Here is a 24,098-nt window from a genome sequence, read left to right on the forward strand (position 1 = left end):
CACCCACCTCCCACCACCAGGTCCCTGGGACTACAAAGATTCCCTCTGTCTCCACATGGCTGTATGGTATTTGAGGAACCAGGACTGGGGAACACAAAAGACCTGGTTCAAATGTTGCCCGAGTGATTTCCTTACGGCGTGCACTTGGGCAACTTTCTCAGTATCCCGGAAGTTCCCCGCCTTCATCAGTGACAAGGGTGGCTCAATTAAATGATGCCAAGGCTCCAGGGAGAATTCTGGGTTGTTTGGATTATCAATCAGATTGGACTAAGATACACCTAGGGAGTTAGTGACGTACGCTCTTGCAGCGGCTGGGTGTTCTCAGTTATACTAGTGAAAGCGGTTGGGAGCTCTCCGTCCCTGAGTGGCCCGCTGCCTTACCGTTGTCACCCCCACCAGCCCCACCTGCCTCAACCTGGGCACAGCTGGGTGGTGCTTCTTGGTTCACACCCCTCGGGCTTAGCTCTCCCCAGGCGTTCAGGACACCTTCACACATCGTGACAGGATCCAACTGAGAGGCACACGGGATGGTTGTGGCTGAAGATTTTATTACAAGCAAGCCAGCCTGGTCAGGCCAAGGCTTTCTGGTGTCAGCCACCTGGTTTCAGGCTCTGAACTCGAAGTAAAGGTCCCGCCTTTGCCGTTCTTGAGAGGAAACTCTCTTCCCTGATGGGAAGGTCTGGTAGGTCCTCATGTAGTCAGGGGATACTCTTAAAAGGTTCCACTTATTCTTCGGGCTCAGAGGAGGCCTGAGAGTAAGGATGGGCCGTGGTCAGGCAGTGTGCCCATGGGGAGGGGAAAGGGGGGAGGTACAGAGGAGGGGGAGGACTGTTTGCCATAACTCCATGTACCCATATAGCTTTGTGGCCCTGCAGCTATGGCAATATGACATCAGCTGAGTGAACAAGGACTCAGGAGAAAAGTGACTTCGATTCTGGTCATGTCCCCTGCTGGAAACAAACCCATCTGACAGTGAGCTGCTGCTCCTGTTGCCCTCTTGGCTTTGTTCTGAGGAGTAAACGAAGCTCTGCATATAAGGCGAGGAATAACTCAGCTGTTCCCGGGAGATGCTGGCTGCTGTGGTAAAGATGGTGGTGGTGTTGGATGGTGCATGTGGTGGTGACAATGACGGTGAAGGTGATGATGGTGGTCATGACTTATGAAGATGGGTAAGCTGAGGGAGGTGAGGATTGTGATAGTGATGGTAAGGATGGTGGTGATGGTGGTGATGGTGAGGATGGTGATGGTGGTGATGGTGGTGGTGATGATGGTGGTGGTGGTGATGGTGGCGGTGGTAGTGGTGATGGTGGTGGTGGTGGTAGTGGTAATGGTGATGGTGGTGGTGGTGATGGTGATGGTGGTGATGATGGTGGTGGTGATGGTGATGGTTGTGGTGATGGTGGTAATGGTGATGGTGGTGATAGTGATGGTGGTGATAGTGGTGATGGTGATGGTGGTGATGGTGATGGTGATGGTGGTGGTGGTGGTGATAGTGATGGTGATGATGGTGGTGATGGTGGTGATGGTGGTGATGGTGATGGTGGTGATGGTGATGGTGGTGATAGTGGTGCTGTAACTCCAAAAGGGTAGAGACTCCCCAGGATACAGAGCGACCGATGACCTTCCCAGCCACTTAAGATGAACTGCCTGTATCAGGCATGGCATGGTCAGCAGTGCAGACTACTAGGGAATTTGGAGAAGAAAGAAATACAAGGACCTGAAGATTCAAGATGGGCACATGCAGCAAGATGTCAGAAGTCCTGTCCCCAGGAAAGTCTGTTTTAAGGGACTCGCTGACTTGGAAATGCCTCGAGAGAGACGGTCAACCCAAAGGTTGAGCTGACTGCAACAAACGTAGGTCTCTTCCCAGATAGGGTCTCTAACCACCAGGCAACCCATCACACAAGCTCCCAAGGTCCGCACTGAACTCGGTTTACTTTCTTATGCGCCAGAACCATTGGTCTTACAGAGAGGCACTGAGACAGTGACGCCAGTGTCTATCAGACTGTGGGGGACAGATGCTGAGTCTACATATGGCTGCGGAGGCTCTTGAGGCAAGCAAGGGTTAAAGGTTAGAAACCCAAACCTGTCCACTGACCACCTAAGTCTGCACACACACCCCCAGAAGGCTGAGGAACAGGCTTGAGCTGGTCTCTAGCCAGGCATAGGTCACCTCCCTACCCCAGCCATAAAGCCCCTGGAATAAACTTGTGAAACCTGTGCTTTGGTGACAGGAGGGAGGGTGGGCAGAGGAACTCTCAGACTCCAGAACTGGTCTGTAAGGTGTTTTCTTAACCTTGCTAGTTAGACTTTTAAGATATTTTCAGGTTTCTGATGTGGAACTCTGTTCCCAGCACATCGCAAACTGGGTTCCATAGGAGGGGGAGAGGTATGGGTGGCAAGCTGATGACCCGTCCCTAGTCCCTGTGGTGTCCTATTCATCCACCAGAGGGCAGCAGCGGCTCCAGGTTCGGACTGGTGCAGCTCTGAGAAGGGCCTTTGCAGAGGGAGCAGCGGGCAGGCAAGTTCCCGCGACCAAAGGTTAAGGAGTGTGCATCGGGTCAGAAAAACACTCCCTAATTTTCTTCTACCCCAAAGCTGCTGGACCTGGGATCCCCTGCCACGGCTGGCACCGCTGGCTAGGTTAACTGTTTCTCAGGGTCATGGTTCCAGGGCTGGAGGAGGAAGAGCCCTGTGGATGAGCGTTTGTTGACAGCAGAGAGGAAGAGGACACTCACAGGTCGGTGGGTAGAGGGTACCGGTCCGGCTCCTTCACAGGCAGTACAAAGTAAGGAACACGGGACACTGTGCCAGTCTTGTCTTGGTAATACTTTCTCTGCTGCTGGACTGTCTACAGCTCGGCAAAGAACACACAGCGGGTTGTTGTTGTACCACCTGTTCCCGGGGGCGGAGTAGCCCCCCCCCCCCCAGTGTTGCTGGTGGAGTCCGTTCCTCCAGTCTACCGGGGATCCGAACATCACACAGCAGTTTAGACGCAGAATAAAATGAGACCAAGCTGCCACGGTGTCTGAAATCCCAGCTTAATGTCTGCAGGCCTAAACGCTGTTCACACAAGTATGGTCTAAGCACACACATGTCCACCCAAAGCATGTTCTAAGCTCTGCTTCTCCTCCGCTCCTGGAGCAGGTGTATCTGTGTGAGGTGACGTGGGGAGAAAGCCTTCCACTGACACACTGGTGTGGCCCCATGAGACCATCTGCTCATCCTGTTCAAGAACTTCCCTCACTCGGGACAAGTTCCCTGCGCCGACACTAGGCAGTGTGACACCAGGCAGTGTCTGTGTCACCTACCAGGAGGGGAAAGTGTTTGTGAGAGAAGACTGCAGAGACTAGGGCTCCCGGAGCATAGCCGGTGGAGGGCTGGGCGCGATCCCTCATTCCCACAAGGGGACAGCAGGCAGGCATGCACACGCTAAAATCAGAGAAGCACTGGGGGATGTGGCTGCCCCCCCCCATCTCCATCTCTCCATTGTGGACAGTCTGGTACAATGGGGCACACACTCTTAGAGGGATGGGGCTGAGGAGGGTTAGTGGGTTCAAAAGAACTTCAGGGGCTTTGTGTATATTTTCTCTTGGGGTTTGTTTTTGGCCTTTTCTTCATGTAAGAGGTTTTGTCAGCTCGATGCATGCTAGGGTCATTTGGGAAAAGGAAACCTTCACTGAGAAAGTGTTCCCACCAGACTTGCCTGTGCATTTTACTGGTTGGTAATTGATGTGGGAGAGCCCAGGCCATCGTGGATGTTACTGCCTTTGGTGGGTGGTCCTGGATGTTGTAAGAAAGAAGACTGAGCATGGGGAGCAAGCTTGTAAGCAGTATTTCCCTTCAGCTTCTGATCCGGTTCCTGGCTCCAGGTTCCTGTCTAAAGTTCCTATCCCGACTTCCTTCTGTGGTGGACCACGATGTGGAAGTGTAAGCCAAAGAAATCCTTTCTGTCCCAAGCTGATTTTTGGTCATGGTGTTTTATCGGAGAAATAAAAACTCTACCACAGAGCTATAGAGTCAAAAGGCTTCGGGGAGCAGAAGGAAGGGGTAGGAGACATCCCTGAAGGTTCCCCAGCTACACTGGCTGGGAGTGAGCAAGACAGATGCAGAAATCCCTGCAGTCTCCTCTGGCCCTGAAACCCTGAAAAGGCAACCCTCTCTCCAGCCAGAGACCTTCCCAGGCTGGGAACAGGCAGGCAGCTCACCTTGTAAAAGTTAGCGAGCTCCATGGTGCGCCCATTGTCCAGGCTTAATGGGCTGTAGGTAGGCAAGTGCAACCAGCGGTCCCAGTTCTGCACCTGATCAGTCAGCACCAGGGAGGAGTTAGGGGAGAAGATGGTGGGAAAGCGGCCTCCACTGAGAAGCGCATAGCTCTTCTCCAAGCCTGTATGGCGAAGGTCCTGGAAGTACTTGAAGGTGGTGTTACCATAAGAGGAGCCAAAGGAGGAAGCCACACCGGGGACATGGCCTTTATACCTGCAGGGACAGCGGGGAGGAGTGGAGAAAGATACAACCTCGTGACATCCATGGCTAGTTCCCAGGCAAGCCTCTGATGACTGAGGGTGCCCCTGTCCCTCTGGCTGAAAGAAGATTCCTAAAGATCACTAGAATGCTTAGGTCTTTGGGGGGAAGGTCATGCGGACAGGCCTCTGGGCCCCTATAAACCTCAGAATACTCACACATCTCTCAGTGAGCCTACAGAAGAATCAGAGGTGTATAGATCGTCTAGCTCCTCAGGGGCTGGCCAGAAGATTCTGGCGCTCTGTCTAACCCTGGTCTTCTGTGGTCATCTCATTATAAGAGAGAGAGAGAGAACGAACAGGAGAAGTTGGTGGAGTTCCGTGGTGAAATTCCACAAACGCTTAAGGTTTTCTGCAGCACAGGTCTAGGTCTTCTAGCTGAACTGTTTTTAAGGCCAAGTCACAGAGGACTAGAAAGTTAAATGTTGCAGGTCCTGAACCTAATTGCATCCTGTCTTAAGCTACCTGTATCCCACTTGCCCAACTCTGTGTCTGACCTAATATCCAGTGACTAAGAGGTAAAACCCTTTTGAATGCATTAACTTAAAACCCTATTTTCTAGCAACCAAAACTAAGTAAGAGTGTCGTCAGATAGCATGTGGGGCCTATAACAGAGGAAACTTTACTTCAAGCACCTACTCAATATTCCCCAATGTACTTTTTAAGTGTCTTGATTTATGACTTTGTTCTGTTGCTATAAAAGCTTCATCCAGCAATTACCATGTTGGAACACAGAATTTGGGGTAATTTCACTCTGCATTCCAGGCCCATAGGCACTCATAGTTGGCTCTACAATAAACTCTTCTCTCATTTGAGGTGAAAATTGTATTGTTGGTGGCTTTGGTTTTGCTTTTTTAATTAAAATTTTTTTTGAAATTTCATACGCAAGTACTGAGTTTATACCAGTTCTATTCCTTCCCTTCCAACTCCTCCCAGATCCCTCCCTCTCCTTCTCCAGATAAGTGTAGTTTTTGGGTTGACAGTCCCATGGTCTCCCAAGGTGCTTATTCATGTGACTCGAGGGCCTTGACCATGGATCTGTAATGTTAAATGCCCTTGAACAACTCTTTAGATGTTAAGGAGGCCCTGCAAGAGGTACAGGAGATGTGAAAGCGAAGACTCGGTGGCCCTTCTGAGATGGGAAAGCCTTGGCTACGTGAAGCTAACAGAGGAAGGATGCCCAGCAGTGTCAGACATACACCAAAGATTTCCAGCCAGCATAGCCACTATTCCTCTCCAGTCCTCACCTTCTGACATCTGATTTCTCCTCTCCACTGTCTATGCAGAGGACGTCTCCCCTGCACCCTGGAAATGGTGATTTTGATTATTCTGTTCCCTGACCATTCGTTTGAATCTCTTCATCCTTCTCCATTCACCACAGAGAGGGAGAGGGAGAGAAGGAAGGGGAGGGAAGGAGAGAGAGACACAGAAACAGGGAGATAGAGAGAGATGAAGACAGAGACAGACAGACAGACAGACAGACAGCAAACATTTATGGAGGCCAGAGGTGGCTCTTGGGCTCTTCCATTGCTCTCCACATGACTTTTTGAGACAGGGTCTCTCACTGAATCTGGAACATACATGATGAGACTTGCTATTTAGTGAGCACTGTGGACCCTCCAGACTCCCAGTGCTCAAATGACTGGTGTGTCCTGCCATGCTTGAATTTTTAATTTTGTGGGGGTGCTAGGCAACTGAACTCAGACCCTTAGGCTACCTCTGTCTTAGACACTCACTGTTCTAAGGCCGTGAAGAGACACCCGGCCAAGGCAACTCTTATAAAAGGAAGCATTTAATCGAAGGCTTGCTTAGAGTTTCAGAGAGTTAGTCTGTTATCACCATGGCAGGGAGCACGGCGTGGAGAGCTATATACTGATCTATAGATAGAGGAAGAAACACTGGCCTGGTATGGGCTTTAAAATCCAACACCCATCTCCAGTGACACACCTCTTCCAACTAGGCCACTCCTCCTAATCCTTCTAATCCTTTCAAACAGTTCCACTCCTGGTGTCTAAGCATTTAAATCTATGAGCTTTTGGGGGTCATTCTTATTCAAGCCACCACACTATCCACTATGTTCCCCGTAGGACTGTAGCATACCACAATGCAACTTCAAAAGTCTGCATAATTTTTCAGTCTCGACAATGTTTAAAAGCACAAAGTTCAAATCCCTGAGACTGAGACTAACCCCTGTAAAATCAAAAGCAAACAGCAGGTCACATACTTTCAACATGCAATGGCACAGAATACACATGACCATTCCAAAATGTAGGAAAGGGAGTGTCTTAGTCAGGGTTTCTATTCCTGCACAAACATCATGACCAAGAAGCAAGTTGGGGAGGAAAGGGTTTATTCAGCTTACACTTCCATATCACTGTTCATCACCAGAGGAAGTCAGGACTGGAACTCAAGCAGGTCAGGTAGCAGGAGCTGATGCAGAGGCCATGGAGGGATGTCACTTACTGGCTTGCTTCTCCTGCTCAGCCTGCTTTCTTATAGAACCCAGATCTATCAGCCCAGGGATGGCAACACCCACAAAGGATTCCTCTCTTGCTCACTAGTTGAGACAATGCCTTACAGCTAGGTCTCATAGGCTCTTTTCTCTGTGATAACTCCAGCTTATGTCAAGTTGACACAAAACCAGCCAATACAGGGAACATAGTGAGGAAATACTGGATCAAAGCAAGACCAAACACCAGCATGGCAAACCCCAAATTCTGCTTCTCCATGTATGATGTATACGCTCTCTTCGGATCCCAAGTCCTTCCAGCTTTGTTGACAGCAGCACACTTTTTTCTCTTGGGCTGGTTCCACTCCCTGTGAGTTGCTCTCCTCGTGAGGTAGCCCAAAACTCTGGTATCTCTAACATCTCGTGGTCTTCAACAAAATCCAGGGTATACCTTCACAGCTTCACACAATGGTCTCTCTGGACTTCCATGCAGGGACACCCCTGACACATGCCTGTCCTCAGCAGCTTTCTCTACAGAGGGAAATGCCAGAACCCCTTTCCTGTATATCCTTTGATAAAACTGGAACCGTGTGGTCAAGGCTTTTGTTGTTGATGGAGTCCTTTGCTGCTTAGCTTTCTTTCAATTCCTCTCCATGGCCTTTTAAAGGCTGGGGCTCCTTTGGGCTCTGTTCTGACACACAGGCCATGACCTTCACCATAATCTAGTCTAGGAATCTTCAAGCACAGAGTGCTGCATGCAGCTGTACACTAAATATCTCCCATGGGTCTTTCCAAAGCATGACCTGTCACTCCTACTTAGCCTAACAGTCAGGTCTTAGCTCCATAAAGAGTTCTCCTACACAGGAGAAACTCAGACATCTCTATCCCGCACATCCAGCCAGCCCTTAAGCCCCACCACTGCCCATTAGGCTCAGTCCTGTCTCCTTCACTGAGACTTAGGCCACAACATCTTTGTTGTTCTCAATGTGCTCTGACCTCTTCTTAAATCCACTCCCACAGGCCCGGCATGGCACTGCCCAGCATTAGATCCTTAGTGAGGCAGATGAAGCCCATCCACCTGCTTCCCAGGCCTGTGTAGCCACTGTGGTTCTATAGGTGTCATGTCCCCTCCCTCTTTGGGGTCTCTCTGGTTTGCCTCCTCCTTTTCCCTGGGTTCTTATCCTGTGTCTCCTGCAATCAGAATGTCAATCTGTCCGTTTCACTCCCTCTGTCCCTCCTCCATTTCTTTTTGAGAAAGGGTCTCACTGTGTAACCTTGGCTGGATTGGAACTTACTATGGAGACCAAGCCAACTTCAAACTCAAAGTTCTCCCTGCCTCGACCTCCTGAGGGGCAAATGCATGTTACCATGCTCTGCCTCCCAGTGTTAAATGGTCCCCTAAGACTTGTCAGATACCACGCCTAGGAGCCTCTCCCTCTCCTCTCTCTGAACTGCTGCTATCTGTTGCTTCTGCACCGAACATTTCCTCTATGGCCTGCATCTCTTTCTGCGCTGTTCAGATTGCTCCAGTTCTCCATGCCTTTCACCAGATGGCGAATGTCTCAGATGCAGAATGGGGTTGGGTTTTACTGTCTTGAGTCACTGGCTCTTCATAAGTGGTCTGGCACGTTGTGTGTGAGGAGAAAATAACTTGCTTATTAAACAGATAAAAAGGTGGGTAGATAGGGTATCAGCAGCAGCAATGATGGGCACAGTTGACCGTAGATTGACAAACACCAGGAGGTCAGTGACCGTATTCCACGGACTCATATAGATGCCTTAAGACAACCACCGTCCATGAGAATTGATATCCTACCCACACCAGGGCAATCCCAGAGAAGCCCTAATGGTACAAGGAACGGTAGCATGTCTGTTCCTACATTCCAGACACTCATCTTGCCCCCTTGAGCCTCTGCCTTTTTACCAACAGGTATAGGCCTAGAATTAGGTAGTAATAAATTATTTCCTTCCCTGTGGTTTCAGGGGGGGAAAGGCAAGAAAACTATGTTGAGTAACAGGCAGAGCTGTTGGTTGATTTTCGTTGTGGTGAAAATATCTCAAGTCCTTCTGGCTCCTGGCCTCATCCCTCCCACCAGCGGGCTTGGGATCTGGTAGCAAGAATGCCACCTGGGTCAGAGCAGGAAGAAAAGTAGCCACAGAGGAGGCCAAGCCAGGAGACCCCATCACTTGCTTCATGGGTCTCTCTCCAGCCCCTTCGCTATGTTCCTTAACGTCATGGGCTCTTGATAGTTTTCTATCCACTTCAGAGCTTTCTCCTGGTTCCTCCTGGACTTCCTGCTGACCACCATGTCCTCTCTAATGTACAGATTGGGAGCTCAGAACTCTTTGTTGCCCTCTGCTGGGAGCATGGGTGGCCACCTTGGCCACTTTCAGAAGACAGGGTTCTCCTCTGTACCACGGCTCACCCTTCCTTGGAGTCCACCCTGTTTCGACTGTTTCTCTCAGATGAGCAGATAGTGTGTCTTCAGCAGTGATGATGTTCACAGTTGACCTTCCCCCTGCCATTGTCAATGTCTCCTTCTCTCCTCACTTCCCTCTGTGTGGAGAAATGTTCTTTCTCACATCCTACCCTTTCTCTTCCTTCATGTCTCTGTCTCTCCAAGGAATGTCCCCAAACTTCTGTCTTCGTTTCTTCAACCCTTGCTATCCCTGAACTCTCTCAGGCCCCCTTCTATCCCACCACTGAATCCTAAACCTCTACTGCATTGATCAAAGCCATCCAGGGCCATCCGATGTCTTTGGCTCATATGGCCCCTCTGCTGCATTTGAGCCAATGATGATCTCTGTTTGGGAGGAAGCAACTCTGAAAAGCAGAAGCAGAGTTTCATGCTGTACAGGAAACCTCCTAAGAACACAGACCCAATAAGCTGCAGGGTCAAAGACTACGGCTGTGAGAGTCCAGCCAGACGGAGAGCTCAAGTTCAATGAGACTCCACCCCAGCCAATACTGTGGAGAGCCAGTGAGATGGCTCAGTAAAGGTACTTGCCACCAAGCCTTACAACCTGACTTTAATGCTCAGAACCCACACAACTGAAGGAGAGGACCAACTCCCACTGGTTCCCCACATATGTGCAGCGGTACTCACACATGTGTGCATGTCCATACAGATACATTAAATAAATCCATGTAATAAAAGCGGTTAATAACACCCTCCACACACACACCATTTCACATGTGGTAGTTTGGATGAAAATGGCCTTTATAGGCTCATGGGAAGTTGTGCTCATAGCCTTGTTGGAAGAAGCATGTCACTGGACTTTGAGGTTTCAGAAGCTCCAGCTGGGCCCAGTGGCTCACGTCTTTGTGGTAAATCTGGTGAGCTGAGCCAGGCTGCCTTTCAGCAGCTCAGCCCACATCACTGCCCTTTCCATCTACAGCACATTTCCACCATCCTCCCAGTTTGGTAGGAACATGAACACCACCTTTAAAGGGTCGCAGGCACCCCACATAGCTCTGTCTTCCTTCTCTCCACCCCCCATGTCACCATTCCAAGACATCCTTTTGCCCCCTCCCCCACCTGCAATAAACTTCTGCATTAGACCTGTTGTGTGGTGGGGGTGATATCTTAGCAGCATACCTTGGCTCCAGACCCTCCAAAGGTACCCCAGTTGCTTTATCCAAACACTCATCCTGCTGCCTGCTGGTCCAGATGTAGAAAACTTAGCTACTCTCCAGTACCGTTTCTGCCTGCCCGCTGCCCGCCATGCTTCCTAATGTGATGACAATGGGCCGAACCTCTGAACTATAAATCAACCTATAACGAATGTTTTCTTTCTATTGTGTCTCTTCACAGCAGCAGAAACCCTAACTAAGACGCCACACCACTAAAAGAAGGCATGGAGGGAGGGAAGGGATAGGGAAGGAAGAAACACGGATGGTAGGGCACCCTCTCCAGGGAGCATGACCTGAGACTATCACCCTAGCCAAGTGGCCAGCCACTTCTTTCTCTGCCTGCAGATGTAGAAAATACTCAGGGGCTCACCTCAAAGGAAGTGTTCCACGACTAAACCCTGCCAACCAAAAGGTGATTCAAAGGGAAAACTGAATTCAGTTGAGGAGACGATCTATCTGTGAGAGCAGAGGGCGCTGCTCTTCCAACCTACTTACGAACACAACTTGGAATAGCAGCCAGGTGAGCACTGCTTGCAGAGCAGAAATGAATGTTATAAAACCTGTCAAGGTAAAAATAACTTGAGCAACCGAAATCGAAAGGTGGGTGGAGGGGAGGTGGGGGCGCACTGAGGATGTCTCTTAGCAGTCAACCTGTGTCATGGAAGATGCAAATGCCATTGAAAGCCCATGGCGTAATGACTCTCTCAGCCTTTGTTAGGTGCTTTCTCCCTGACCTGCCCCCACACCCAACGATCTCTCGGGAATTAATATCTTTTTCTGATGAGATGACATTTATCTAAAGTCTGCCTAGTCTTTCCTTTTATTTCAGTCTCCTTCTCTTACATTCTAGTGAGATTAAATTTCACACTTTCATCTTGAAATAGCAAATAGGGTCTGATTGTATTTTCTTCATAATGTTGCTTTTATATGACTTTGTGTCTGTCCTTTTTCTGTCCCCCCCATTTTTTCAGACTTAAGGTGGGGCTTACCAAATGGCAACTTTGGGTGTTGGATTTGGAAAGACTCATTGCTTTTTTTCTTTGTATATGAATCTAAGAGAGAGACAGAGAGAGGCTAAAAGTCATTTTTCTGTGAACCCACTGTGTGGTGCCACAATGCTAGGCTATGGGGACCATAAGCAGAAGTTATGGTGTCATGAGGTTGTGTCCTATCTGCTGTGCCGTGTTGGTAACTAACAAAGACCAGCTCCAACTCAAGTTGGATTATGGTCAGGTTTTCATAAAAAGGCCAGGAGGGAAGGCCCGCTCCTGTGGGTGGGTACTGGCAGAGCTCTGAGGAGGAGTTTCCTTTGGGAGTTGGGAGAAGGACTTGGTTTTAGGAGAACCACAAAGTAGGAGATTGGAAAGTCTGGTGGAGGGTCAGCTCTAGCCATGAGTAGTACCTATGGCTCTCTTTTCAAAGATTGACTCCTTTGGGGAAAGGTCACCATGAAGGACTTCCATCTTTCATGCCCTGATGATGCCTGAATCCATCTCCAGTCCCAACTACTCTACCCACAGATGTTCCTGCTCCACTCTCCACACAGGGAACCTGCCTGCTTCTTCTGCCCAGTGTTATAATTTTGCTCTTGTTAATACCACCCCAACCAGAAAATAGTAATCTACTGTTTTTTCTCTGTCCTCCTCAGTCCTGTTCATATACTCCCAAATCTTTCTCTCTGCCTCCTTCTCTACCACAATTATGCTCACACCAGGATAATCTACTAGAGTCTCTCTCTTCAACCAAGTCCTAGCTCTACTTCCCTCCCCTACCCCAGTCCCATCCCATCCACACCCCCACACCTCGCTGCAGCCTGTGCCCATCCAGGTCAGAGTAACCTTCTTCACCATTGACCACTGCCCTCGAGACACTCAGGCCTAGCAGAAGTGCACACCACTTCTGACGCTGTCAGTAGCTCCTCTATCTGCAGGGCTGGTCTTCTGCCCACTAGGGCATTTGCCTCCTACTCCCTTGGGAAGAGTCAGCACTCTGAGTTGGCCTCTGACCTCATTCTGTATGGAATGTGGGTGTTTAGGTTTTGTCAACTTGACACAGCTAACCATCTGGGAAGAGGGAACTTCAACTGAAAAAATGCCTTCATCAGATTGCCTGTGAGGATATTTCCTTAATGAGTGATTGGTGAGGGATATGCCACCCAGGACAGGTGGTCCTGGGTCATAGAAGAAAGCAGGCTGAGAAAGCTATAGGGAGCAAGCTATAGGGAGCAAGCTATAGGGAGCAAGCTGGTAAGCCAAGTTTCTCCATGGTCTTCGCTTCACTTCCTGCCTCCTGGCTCCTGCCCCTGCTTGTCTTCCCTCAGTGACAGACTGTGATGAACCTGTATGACCAACAAACCTCCCCCGCCCCAAGCCGGTTCTAGCCAGTGCCTTGTCACAGCAACAGAAAGCAAAGTAAGCCAGCAAATGTCTTCCTCTGTGTTCTTCCCAAATCCCAACACCAGCATCAGAAGTCCAAATTGCTGGGGGTACGATGTCCCCAGCTTGTTTTAAAAGAAGTTCAGTTTCAGAGCACACGAAGCATCCCACCCACAGGGCACTGGGCTCTTCAGAAGAACAGCGGAAATGAGACTCGTTCTTCTGACTCTTCTCTTGACACCCCCAAGCTCCCTGCAAGCTCCTCTTCTGTTCCCTGCCTTCCCACCCTCTCTGAATGCCAAGATATTTGCGTCTCAATAGAATAGAAGCCCCCTCCTCCGCTCTCCTAAGTTCTGCCTGGCTTCCCTTCTGAATTCTCAGCTCTGCCAGGTGTATGAGTGTGCACACAGTCTCATTATTTAGCGCTCAGAGGACACATCAAGAAGCTAGGCATGTGTCCCTTGGCTGCACCTGGATGTGTGAGCCTTCACAGACCCCAAGAGGGCAATGGCAGGTTTTATAACAGGGCATCGAACAATGGCACACCCCCGTCTCCTCCCGAGCCCTTCTGTCCCTGTTTTTCATCGAGAGCCATGCTTCCCCGGCTACCTGTCACACAAGCTAGGAGACGCTGAGCAGAGCTCTTGGGCCAAGACCGCAGACGGAGTCTAAGGCTCATTTTGGATCACTGTGTGCAGGGAGCAATCCCATTCCCGCCTCTTAAGAGGACAGGCTGGTCCCACAGCTGACATTAAAATTAATTACCACGAGCATCAGGGATCCCTCGAGCAGCCTTATTAACTAATTAACTTGCTACGTTCAGCATGTTCCCGTCCATGCGCAGCCTCTTACTCTATACCTTCCACTGAGGGACAATATTGATGGCATCCTCTGGCCCCACACCCTGGCAGACCTGCAGGCTCCCCACTGCCTGTGGAATTAAGAACAAAGCAGGCCAGCTTCTGGGGGAGTGTCAGAGTTTCTAGCTGTGAGCCTGTGTACAGGATGCAATTCCAGGGATGTCAAGTATATTCTTTTTCTTCAGTGATGCTATGAATCGAACACAGGACCCCATGGCTGCTAAGCAAGGGCTCTATCAATCGCTGTATTTCCAGCCGAAGCATCTTCACTCCCAGGGAGTCTCTAGTGATTTACCCCAGACCATGCTCACCTAGACTCAGGGTGACTGGCCTGTGCACATTCTATTGTATTTGAAACTGTCTGAACCCTTGGAATATTCTTTCTACACCTGTTTGTAACCCTGCTGTTCCCATACGGTAGGTGATCTGTAACTATTTATTGTGTCAAAATGACTGACGGAGGTTCTTTTTGAAGAGTCCATCTTTCTCTAGGAAAGGAGAACCTCTGATACAAAACCCAGGTTTCCAGGGTGCTCACACGGTTCTCAGAGGTTCCTTAACGCCCTGCCTTGTGTGAGAGTGATCTGCCAACTAAGAACTACCTCAGCTCTCTGAACAGCCGAGGGGGGGTGGGGGGGTGAGGAAATAGCCTTAGGGCAGAGATAGTAAAGGGCTACCCTGGAAGTAAGGTAGATGGGTTGCCAGAGGACTCTCTGAAATAGAACAGGCTTCCTCCTAGAAGCATTACGGTAGGACTTCCTGAAGGGACAGAATCTAGAGCAGGAGGGGAGTGGGGACTTACAGTGTGGTGTTTGAATGCCCTGTGGCACCTGCTCATGCAGCTGGGATGAGACTGACAGAAGGTCGCTGCCTGTGAGACTCAGTCAGGCCCCGAAGCCCAAGGCAGGAGCTATCAGAAGTCACGCACACGGGAAGGACGCACACCAGGAGATGTCTTTTTAAAAACGCTCAGGCTGCAGCCTGCCCCTTGCTGAGGTCCTCCACACTGGAATCACCTGAGAGGGTTGGAAAACCTCATCTTTGTGCTTAGCCTGACCAATGGCATTGGAACCTCTATGTGAGGCCCAAGGAAAACGCAAACGAAAGCTCTCAAAGGATCTGACAGTGATGCCCACATCAGGTTGAGACAGCTCCAAGATGGAGTGTCCACACCGTCCCGCCTCCTGTACCTCACCAGTGAAGCCACAGGCCCCAGAGAGCTGGCAGGCGCAGGGGGAACGGGAAGCTGCTCAGGCTGGCCTCAGAAGAACGGTTGCTAAAATTACCAAAATGTCTGTTATTTTAAAAAGCTAGTGTTAAAAGATAAATGAATAAATAGGTAGTGTAAAAAAATTGAGTTACTGAAAGTTGCAATTAAATGAATCGTATGAAAGCCTTAAGTAAATAAATGCAGAAACCATCACTCTTGGTCATACTGTCTGTGTTCTGTTATCCTACCTGCTACATTTTACTGGGGGGCACAGACGGCAGGAGACCCCAGGGATCTACCTCACCACTGGCTTTCTTCCTGTACATGAACCCATGATGGCATTTAATTTATAAACTGTGTGCAAAAGATTAACAAGAACCAGTGGTATAATGGGACAATTACAACACACAGTAATTAAAGTTATTTAAAGCTTATGAATTATTTAGCTCTGGAAGTTTCCCTTCTTAATTTTAGACTGTGGTTGAATGTTGATGGTTTGAGCTTGCTGGAAGCCCACGTCCTGTGTCACGGTGTGCCACCACGTACCTTTCTAGTGTCACTGACATCTTGAAACTAACAACCAGGAGGGTTTCAGCCACAGATCCAGGTAAACACTACAAATCCTCTAGCATGAGCTTCAAGGAGCAGGCTGGGCATACAAACAGGGTGGGGGGAGGTAGAGACCCTGGGAAGGTGCGGCCCATCTGCAGGTGACCTGCAGGCAGGGGGCAGACTCTCACAGGGACTGGTTCCATACCTCCAAAAGGCTTATGGTTCCAGGGCCTTGGACTCAAGTGTGACAGGTTATATACAGAGAGTGGCCCAGGTATATGCAGATATTATCTACAAAAGGTTTCTGGACAGTGTGCCACTCAGGAACAGCAAGAAACAAAACAGGCCATTTCGATAGCTATCTGAACACTTTCACCATCATCACCACCATCATCGTCATCATCGTGGTCGTCACCATCACCATTCATTCTCATCTGGTGCTGCCCCTCCCCCGGCCCCCAGAGCTTCAGGTTTTGAACTGTGGCCTAACTAACAATAACGGTAACAGTTGCTAAGCACAGGGCTTTGCCCACACTGGAGGAAGCCCTCCTCTCACCTGCACGCCATTGTCTTCATTTACCAGACAGCTAAGTAGAGCAGTGCGGGGAGAAAGAGCTTGTCAGAGGTAAAGCAATGACAGGACCAGAAGTCAAACTGAGGCAGGCCGGCCCCGCATCTGTCTCCCTCCCCACACCCTGCCAAATAAGGGGGACCCGTGCTGTGCTCCACCAGGCCTCAGAGTAGATATTGGGATAAAGCAGAATGTTAAAGCTGAGAGGTCTTATTGAGTAGCCCAGGGCAAGACGCTCAATTCTCCTCTTGGCTGCTATAAAGACCTTTTTACTTATTATTTTTTTAGGGACAGTGCTGCATGTTCTCATGGTCTGTGTGTGGAGGTCAGAGGACAACTTTCTGGAGTGGGATCTTTTCTCCTTCCACCATGTGGGTCCCAGATATTGAACTCAGCTCATCAAGGTCCCTTACGCACTGAGCCTATGGAAACTTTGCTACAGAGGAGTTCCTAAAGGGCAGGGCACAGGGAGGGCCTGGAACATGCTTGGTGGGGAGGGTCATGGCATTACTGCTGGGCACCGGAGACCTGGCTCTAGACCAGCAGTAGATCATGCATAGGCCCTATGACCTCCGTACCCACGTCTGAAACAGCAGGGAGCTTGGCTGTGAAATCTATGTGGTCCCAAGCAACCCAATCACTCTCTGCCTGCAGATAAAACCACAAGGGGGATGATTTAGTGTCAGAAGAGACTGGCTGTTCTTTAAAATCTGTGATTAATGTTTGGAAAAGAATGGAAAAAATAATAATGATCCAAGTCAGGTAGGGATCCTGGAGTCTTTTCATTAAGTTAAGGCAGTAGGAACACCAGATGTCCTGATTCATCCCTTGCTGATGGGGACCTTTAAGGAAAGCATATCTCTCCCACAAAGGTCTTGGCAGAGAGCAGCAAACATGGCTCCCTTAGCCTTTACTATCTCTAAACACATCATGGGGTAGGATGCTGCAGTGAAGGAAACAGTAGACAGGGGCCTGTTTGGAGACGCACAGTGAGGGTTACCCTGAAATTACAGCCTCCAGAGCTTTGTCTGAAGGGTCCCATCCACAGAGAGGCTGAGTGAAAGCTAGAACCTCAGACTCTGGGAGCAGCTACTTCCACATGCGCTGTTCCTGAAAATAGTGGTAACACGAGAGGCCCTCCGAGCCCTGCATCTTCTGCTGGAAAACAACTCGAATCTGATGTAAAATACAGCGTCTGTCCATGCTGGTGGCTTTCATCCTGCAGCCTTCGCCGTTTGCAGAAGAAAGTATGTATAAAAATCAGGTGGACAGTGTACACTCCCATCAGTCACACTCCCTGCCAGATCTGCTAGGCATGCTCACCCAGCATCAGTTCTCCTTTCTGGAAAGCCAAGCACTCCCTACCCCTCCACCTGGCCTCACAGTATTTCTCTGTGATCCAGGCTGCTTGCTCCAAACACACACATTTTCATATTCTCTTTCTCCCTCAGTCTGGCCCCATCCCATAGCAGGTGGGCTAACTCTCAGCCAGCCACTTCTCCAGCCCCATCACCTGCCAGTATGTTGTTAGAGAAGAAAGGCCAAACATTGGCCAGATGGGGTTCCTTGAAGTCCCCAGATCCGGAGGGCGGAGCCTCGGCATTCTGGCAGGTGTATGCAGAAGGAAGGGGGCGGGCTCTGGCCGGCCAGTTCAGGTGTGTCAGGATACCTGGAGGCTTACCCGGGCATGAGGGCTGGTGGCACGAAGGCGGCATTGAATTCGGTCATTAAGGTGCCCGCGCTACGGAAGGCCATGGTGGGTGCTGTGAGCCCCGGTGTGGTGGCTCGGCTCAGCCCTGCGGTAAACAGCCAGCTGGTCACCCGGCAACCACATGCCTGGCAACCCGAGTTCGTTCTGGGACAGTGAGTCCTCTTTGCTGTGTGCTCCCTAGACCTTCCCTGTCTCACAGCCCGGAGAAGACGCCACTCCATCCTCACAAGATTACTGTGTGGCTCCCCAAGGTGTCCCTGGCATTCAGCTTAGGTGTTCATATCTACCGTGCTCAGAAATGGTACAGAGATGAGAAGGCTGGATCGATCCTGAAGAGGCTCTCGGAGCTCCATCAACGGAGCTCCGGGAAGCGGTTCTACGGTGGAGCCCCACTTCACGTGTGGGCTCCTGCCCCTGTAGTTTTAATGTTCACTAATTTTCTCATTGGTCTCTCCTTTCTCCCCTTGAACTTGCTTTTCCCATGGTCCTCAGAAAGAGTCAGCTGTTTTGGATGACTCTCGCCTGTAGTTCCATCATCAGAGGCTGAGGCAGTAGGATTGCTAGTTTGAGGATAACCCCAGGCGACTTGGTGAGACACTTTCTGGAGCAGAGAAGGGACAGGAGGAAAAGGGAGGGGTGCCTGTTACAGTTCAAGTCTAGAATATACCTCACATGCTCGTATCTTGAGCTTTGTTCCCTGGTGGATGTTATCGTTAAGATAAAGAATCTTATAGGAGATAGCCCTGGCTGGTCCAGCTAGTTACTAGGAGCCATCCTTGGAAAGTTATGTCTTTGTTCTGGCTTTGATCTGTTTTCTGGTCATTGAGATATGAACGGAGCTGTTTTTCCATCCTCCCCAAGATAATGGATTGAAACTGTTATCTTAAATGAAGCTTGGCTCCTTTAAGTAATGTTAGTGTGCTATTTTGTCGAAGTAGTGAAGTAACTAGTACAGTGAGTCATTTACTTTTGCCTCAAGTATTGCAGTCCCTTCTGCCATCAAAGCCCTGAAGTCCACTTGAGGTTTACTTTACATAAACTGTCTGTCTCCCTCCATAAGGCTTTTCCACTCCTAGGCAAATCTAGGTCCTGTCAAGCAGCCAATATCAACCATCATGCGGCGGGTCTCTTCTCCCCTGCTATCCCACAGGGAGAGGCGCCACCTGCACAGCTGGACCCTGTAAATGACAGCCAATGAAGACCACAGACACTAATGAACTCACAGGATGCCACCGCAATCAGAACTCTCCAGATGCCAGCGATTCTGAGCTGTAGGGAGCTTGCAACACACACACACACACACACACACACACACACACACACACACACACACACACCAGAATGACTGAAGCTTGGAGTGGCCAAGATGCCACAGGTGTGGCAGTGGTTACAAACCAGTGAAGAAAATGTACAGTACAAAATCTACCAGCTCCCAACTCGCCTGGGGGCACAGGTGCTGCACTAAGAAAAAATTAGGCCAAGTTGTTTTTAAAAGTTGGCCCATGACTCTAAAGTGATGTACTCCAGGGAGACTTTGAATGACCCCACCCTACAAGGTGCTTACTTCCTCTCCATCTGTGGCCTTCCAGTTGGCCCAGTTTGTGGACATATTCCCCTCCTATACTGCTCCGGGCCACAGGCCCTCTGCTTTTTCCACATGGACTCTGAACCGCTCTCTGGTGAGGCTTTGAGGAAGGGTCAACTTTCGGAGTCATGATATGCAATTGGAACTGCTGTCATTTCAGAGATGGCGAATCAGGCTTGGCAAAGCTTTTAGGGTTGCTTTGTAGGAATTCCCTTCCACATGTGCAGGGCTGTAAGAGGCTCCAGGAAATTCACCCTTTAGAGCAGAGAACATTCAGGGGACCCTCAGGAAGTGGCTCTGCTAGGTATCAGTGAGCCTTACAGAAGATGAATTTGGGAAAATTTAAAGGGACACTAACCTTGGTTTGAAATTTTTTTTGTAGATATTTTCCTGCATTGAGTACCTGCATTTTTGAAGAATTTTCTAACTAAACATAGTTATAAATATATGTCAGAAAGGTGAGCAGAAACTGAATAGAGAGAGGAGAGAAAGAAAATAAGTACAGGGAATAACAGGGACGAAAGCAGGGGAACAATTAGGAGGCAGGGAAGGCTCTTGGGATGTCTGAGGTTACTCCACCGAGGGGTTCTGAGGAGTGATGTCCTGCTGTGGACGTTTAGAACCTCCTCTCTTTAAACTTTCAAACCTTTGCATTACATTTGACTGTCTGTCTGTCCATCTGTCTGTCTGTCCATTTATCCATCTACCCACCCACCCACCTACCCATCTATCTATCTATCTATCTATCTATCTATCTATCTATCTATCTATCTATCTATCTATCCATACCTACATACATCCACCTATCTGTCTGACTGACTGTCTGTCTGTCATTTGTGTGGAGAGGGCACATGCGCCCCCCCCCCCCCGTGGGGAGGAGCATGTACCACAGCTCACAGAAGAGCAATTTATTCTTTCCTACCATGTGTGTCCCAGGGATCAAACTCCAGTCATCAAGTTGAGCAGCAGGAGCCCTTACCCGCTGAGCCATCCCATCAACCCAAAGCCTCTAGACTCTCTTGGACAGGCTCCTGAGCTTCCAAGCCCTGTCAGTATTAGTTGGACATCTTGCCACATGTGAACACAAGATGTCCTGTAAAGATCCCCAAAGGGGTCAGCAGGGGGAGATCCGTTGCAGCAACCCAGGCCAGTGATATCCAGATCAAGACCCACTCAAAGGGGGGTCCCAAAGCCCACCTGAGGGCAGATGTAGTCACCCCTGGAAATGAGCTCCTGCTGAGCCAGGCCAGGAGACAGGAGCAAGATGGAGGACACCTGTACAGCTGGTTCTGTGTCAACGTGACACAGGCTGCAGTTATCACAGAGAAAGGAGCCTCAGTTGGGGAAATGCCTCCATGAGGACCAGCTGTAAGGCATTTTCTCAACTAGTGATCAAGGGGGGAGGGCCCAGTCCATTTAGGCGGTGCCATCCCTGGGCTGGTAGACCTGGGTTCTATAAGAAAGCAGACTTAGCAAGCCAGGGGAAGCAAGCCAGTAAGTGACATCCCTCCATAGCCTCTGCATCAGCTCCTGCTTCCTGACCTGCTTGGGTTCCAGTCCTGACTTCCTTTGGTGATGAACAGCGATATGGAAGTGTAAGCTGAATAAACCCTTTCCTCCACAACTTGCTTCTTGGTCATGATGTTTGTGCAGGAATAGAAACCCTGACTAAACCCTACCAAGAGTAAGCCTCAAGAGCAATGGTGGGCATTCCCCGGGGTCAGGGAACCCAGCCCCTGGTGCCCCTTTCCCTGCAAACCCTTCCCGAAAGAGTAGATGGGAAGTCTTCTGTTGTTCCTTGGACATTCCTCTACAGATAGCCCTCTGCCTCCTCTAGCAGCTGATTAGAGCAGGGAGCAAGATGGCTGTCCTCTCACTGGATACAGCCCATCCACTGTCTTACCTCCCTCAGTTCTTTGTCCCCAGCCTGGAATGTGTAGGTTGGTATCCTGACTCCTACATACTCCCTAGCTAACACAGAAGAAGCCCCTGTGACCTCTCATTAGGGCATCTCTAGCCATGGTCCCTCATTTCAGGACCAACTGCCTGAAATTCAAGACTATGATCCCAGGACAGACCGCCAGAAACTAGCATCCCAGGGGCACAAACAGTGCAAGCCAGGTGGTCAGTGTATTGTGTGTGTGTGTGTGTGTGTGTGTGTGTGTGTGCGCGCGAGAGCGCGAGCATGTGTGCGTGCATGCATGAGAGAGAGAGAGAGAGAGAGAGAGAGAGAGAGAGAGAGAGAGAGAGAGAGAGGGAGAATGTGTGTGTGAGAGAGAAAGAATGTGGGGGGGTGGTGTATGAGAGAAGGGGGTAGAGAGGAAGAGAAAGATAGAAAGAAAAAGAGAAAGAGTTGTGTGTGTGTCCAGGCTATAGGTGATTCCCCTCCTTCCTCCCTCCCTCCCTCCCCCCTCTGTAGTGTATATGTGTGAGTGTGTGTGTGTCCAGGCTATGGGTGATTACCCTCCCCCTCCCCCTCCATTCGTCCCTCCTTCCCCCTCCCTCCCTCCCTCTCTCCTCCTCTCTGTGTGAGTGAGTGAGTGTGTGTGTGTGGTGTGTAGGTATATGGGTGTGTTTGTGTTTATGTGTGGAAGCCTGACGTCATCCTCAGTTGTCTTCCTTATTTATTTATTTGTCTGTTTAGTTATTTATCCAATTTATTTACTTAAAGACAGGTCTCTTTATGGAACCTGGAGCTTAAGGATGCAGATAGCTTGGCTGGCCATTAAACTCCAGGGATTCCCCTGCCTCCACCCCTGTCACCCTAGAGCTTGGTTAGAAGTCCTTGCCCCTGCACCCACCTTTTACATAGACTCAGGAATCCAAACTCAGATCCTCAAACTTGTGTGGCAGACTTTACCAACTGAGGCATCTCCCTTGCCCCTGGTTGAGGCACAGCATGATCAGAATGGGCAGGCCTGTTCTGTCCATGTTCCTCAATTCTGAGCATCCACAACCCTGATGAGTAGCTGGACAGAACAGGAGACACCATGAATACTGCCAAGAGACCAATGCCCCATCTAAGCTCAGTCGTGAAGTTCCTGATGTCCATGAGAAGAGCCCTGAGCCCACACCTGCCCACCCTCATGCTCTCTGCAATCTGTTGGCTCTGAGTGGCACAGCTTGTTCAGCCCTGCAGTTTGGCAGGGGCTTCCTGCGTTCAAGGAGCTGGGGGAAGACACCTGAAGCTGGACAGGGCTTTATCTAGGGGCTGGTGCTGCTGAATAATGAATTCAGCATGCATTCCTGGGCTATTGGCTGGGTGCACAACACACACACACACACACACACACACACACACACACACACTACACACATACTGGGCTGACAACTCAGAGGGGCGGGGCTGGCAGGGCTGCACGGCTCTGATGAGCTGAAGGAGCAGCTTGCTTTGGTTGCCTTGGTCTCTGTGGGCAGCAGCAGGAGGAGGCAGCAGCAGCCGGAGAAGCGGGAGGCGTGTGAGCCACACTCCACCAGCGAGCTGCTTCCCAGGCTCTCTCCACCAGCATGGCCCTGATCGTCCACCTCAAGACCGTCTCGGAGCTTCGAGGCAGAGGGGACCGGATCGCCAAAGTCACTTTCCGAGGTAAGGAAGGCCCTGTCTCAGGAGGACACCAGTTCTGCAAGCTAGCTCAGCCCATATTGTGTGAGTTGATAGGGGTGAGAAAGGACCGGGAGGAGGGATGGCAAAGTTCTGGCAGGTACAGTGGCTTCAAGGCTTTTTAAGAATGGCCAGCCTTTAGGCTTTTTATGATCCCCCTGGGCCAACATCCCAGTGTCCTGTCAGAGTACAGATTCTTGGCTCAATGAGGCAGAATCTATCCCTGTGGTCACACAGACCAAGGACTATGGGCCCCAGCCCAGCACCTGCCTGGGACCCCTTTATTACCACCCCCAGGCTGCTGCATCAGAGTGTATGCCTGAAAAGACCAGCGTGGCTGGTAGAAACCATGGCAGCCGGTGGTACTCTGCCCCCCAGTGTGACAAGGATACTGTTGGCTTTTCTAGACCTCCTGTGTGTCTAGACAGGAACATTACTCCGACCCCTCCTCTGTGGACTCCTAGCCTCCTTCAGCTATATTATGATCTATTGTGTACCAAATCTGGAGGTCAGAAACGTGAAGATGAGCATGAGGCAGGCCCTGTCCTAAAGAGCCACATCTGGTCGGGTACGAGAAGGAGAAGCAGTTAGCAGGCAGGCACAAGCGTTTGATGAAGAGCAAAAGGGGGCCTGATTACCTTAACCAAGACTGGGAGATAGCAGTCAGAGAAGGCTTCCAGGAGGAGGCAATGCTCAACTGCTGGCTGAGAGATCCGCAGAGCGGAGCAAGCAAAGAAAGGGCTGGCATGAGAGGTACTGGGAACAGTGTGCTCCACGGCTGGGAACAGAGCTGGAGAAAGGAGAGATGGAGGTTATGTGAGCCAGAGCTCAGAGAGGGTGCAGAAGCTTGGCTTGGCTCCAAAGAGCCAAGGAGCTGAGGCTGGGCTTCATCCAGGGCATCTGGTGGCCCCTGAGGATCAAGTAGAGAAATATAAGATCGGGCTTATCTCTGTGTCCACCACCTCTGCAAATTTTGACCTGCCTAGCCACTTTGACCAGTGATCACAGGGGTTACAGGGAAGGAAAG

At 50.1% G+C, this 24,098-nt stretch overlaps 2 protein-coding genes across 3 annotated transcripts in view; one reads left to right on the top strand and one right to left on the bottom strand.

The window, feature by feature from the left end:
- OTOF (otoferlin) overlaps positions 1 to 24,098 on the top strand; it is a gene marked incomplete at its 3' end in the record, with an annotated part of 124,795 nt that overhangs the window by 12,801 nt on the left and 87,896 nt on the right. The window contains exon 2 of the mRNA XM_080938499.1: positions 22,891 to 23,056. Within this exon, the coding sequence (XP_080794625.1) occupies positions 22,978 to 23,056 (79 nt within the window). The 5' untranslated portion in view covers positions 22,891 to 22,977. The remainder of the gene's footprint in view (positions 1 to 22,890; positions 23,057 to 24,098) is intronic.
- Positions 605 to 17,929, bottom strand: CIMIP2C (ciliary microtubule inner protein 2C; the record flags this gene model as incomplete). 2 transcript variants are annotated; one of them, XM_080909134.1, is made up of 4 exons in its annotated part: positions 605 to 749; positions 2,739 to 2,851; positions 4,209 to 4,479; positions 17,856 to 17,929. In XM_080909134.1, 4 exons carry the CDS (start codon positions 17,927 to 17,929, stop codon positions 605 to 607), a joined length of 603 nt encoding a protein of 200 aa, XP_080765260.1. The 2 variants fall into 2 exon arrangements, with proteins under 2 accessions (XP_080765260.1, XP_080765261.1); XM_080909135.1 differs by lacking the exon at positions 605 to 749 and having other exon boundaries at positions 2,773 to 2,895.

The sequence above is a fragment of the Micromys minutus genome (genome assembly GCF_963924665.1).
Source record: "Micromys minutus genome assembly, chromosome: 1".
Classification (NCBI taxonomy): Eukaryota; Metazoa; Chordata; class Mammalia; order Rodentia; family Muridae; genus Micromys; species Micromys minutus.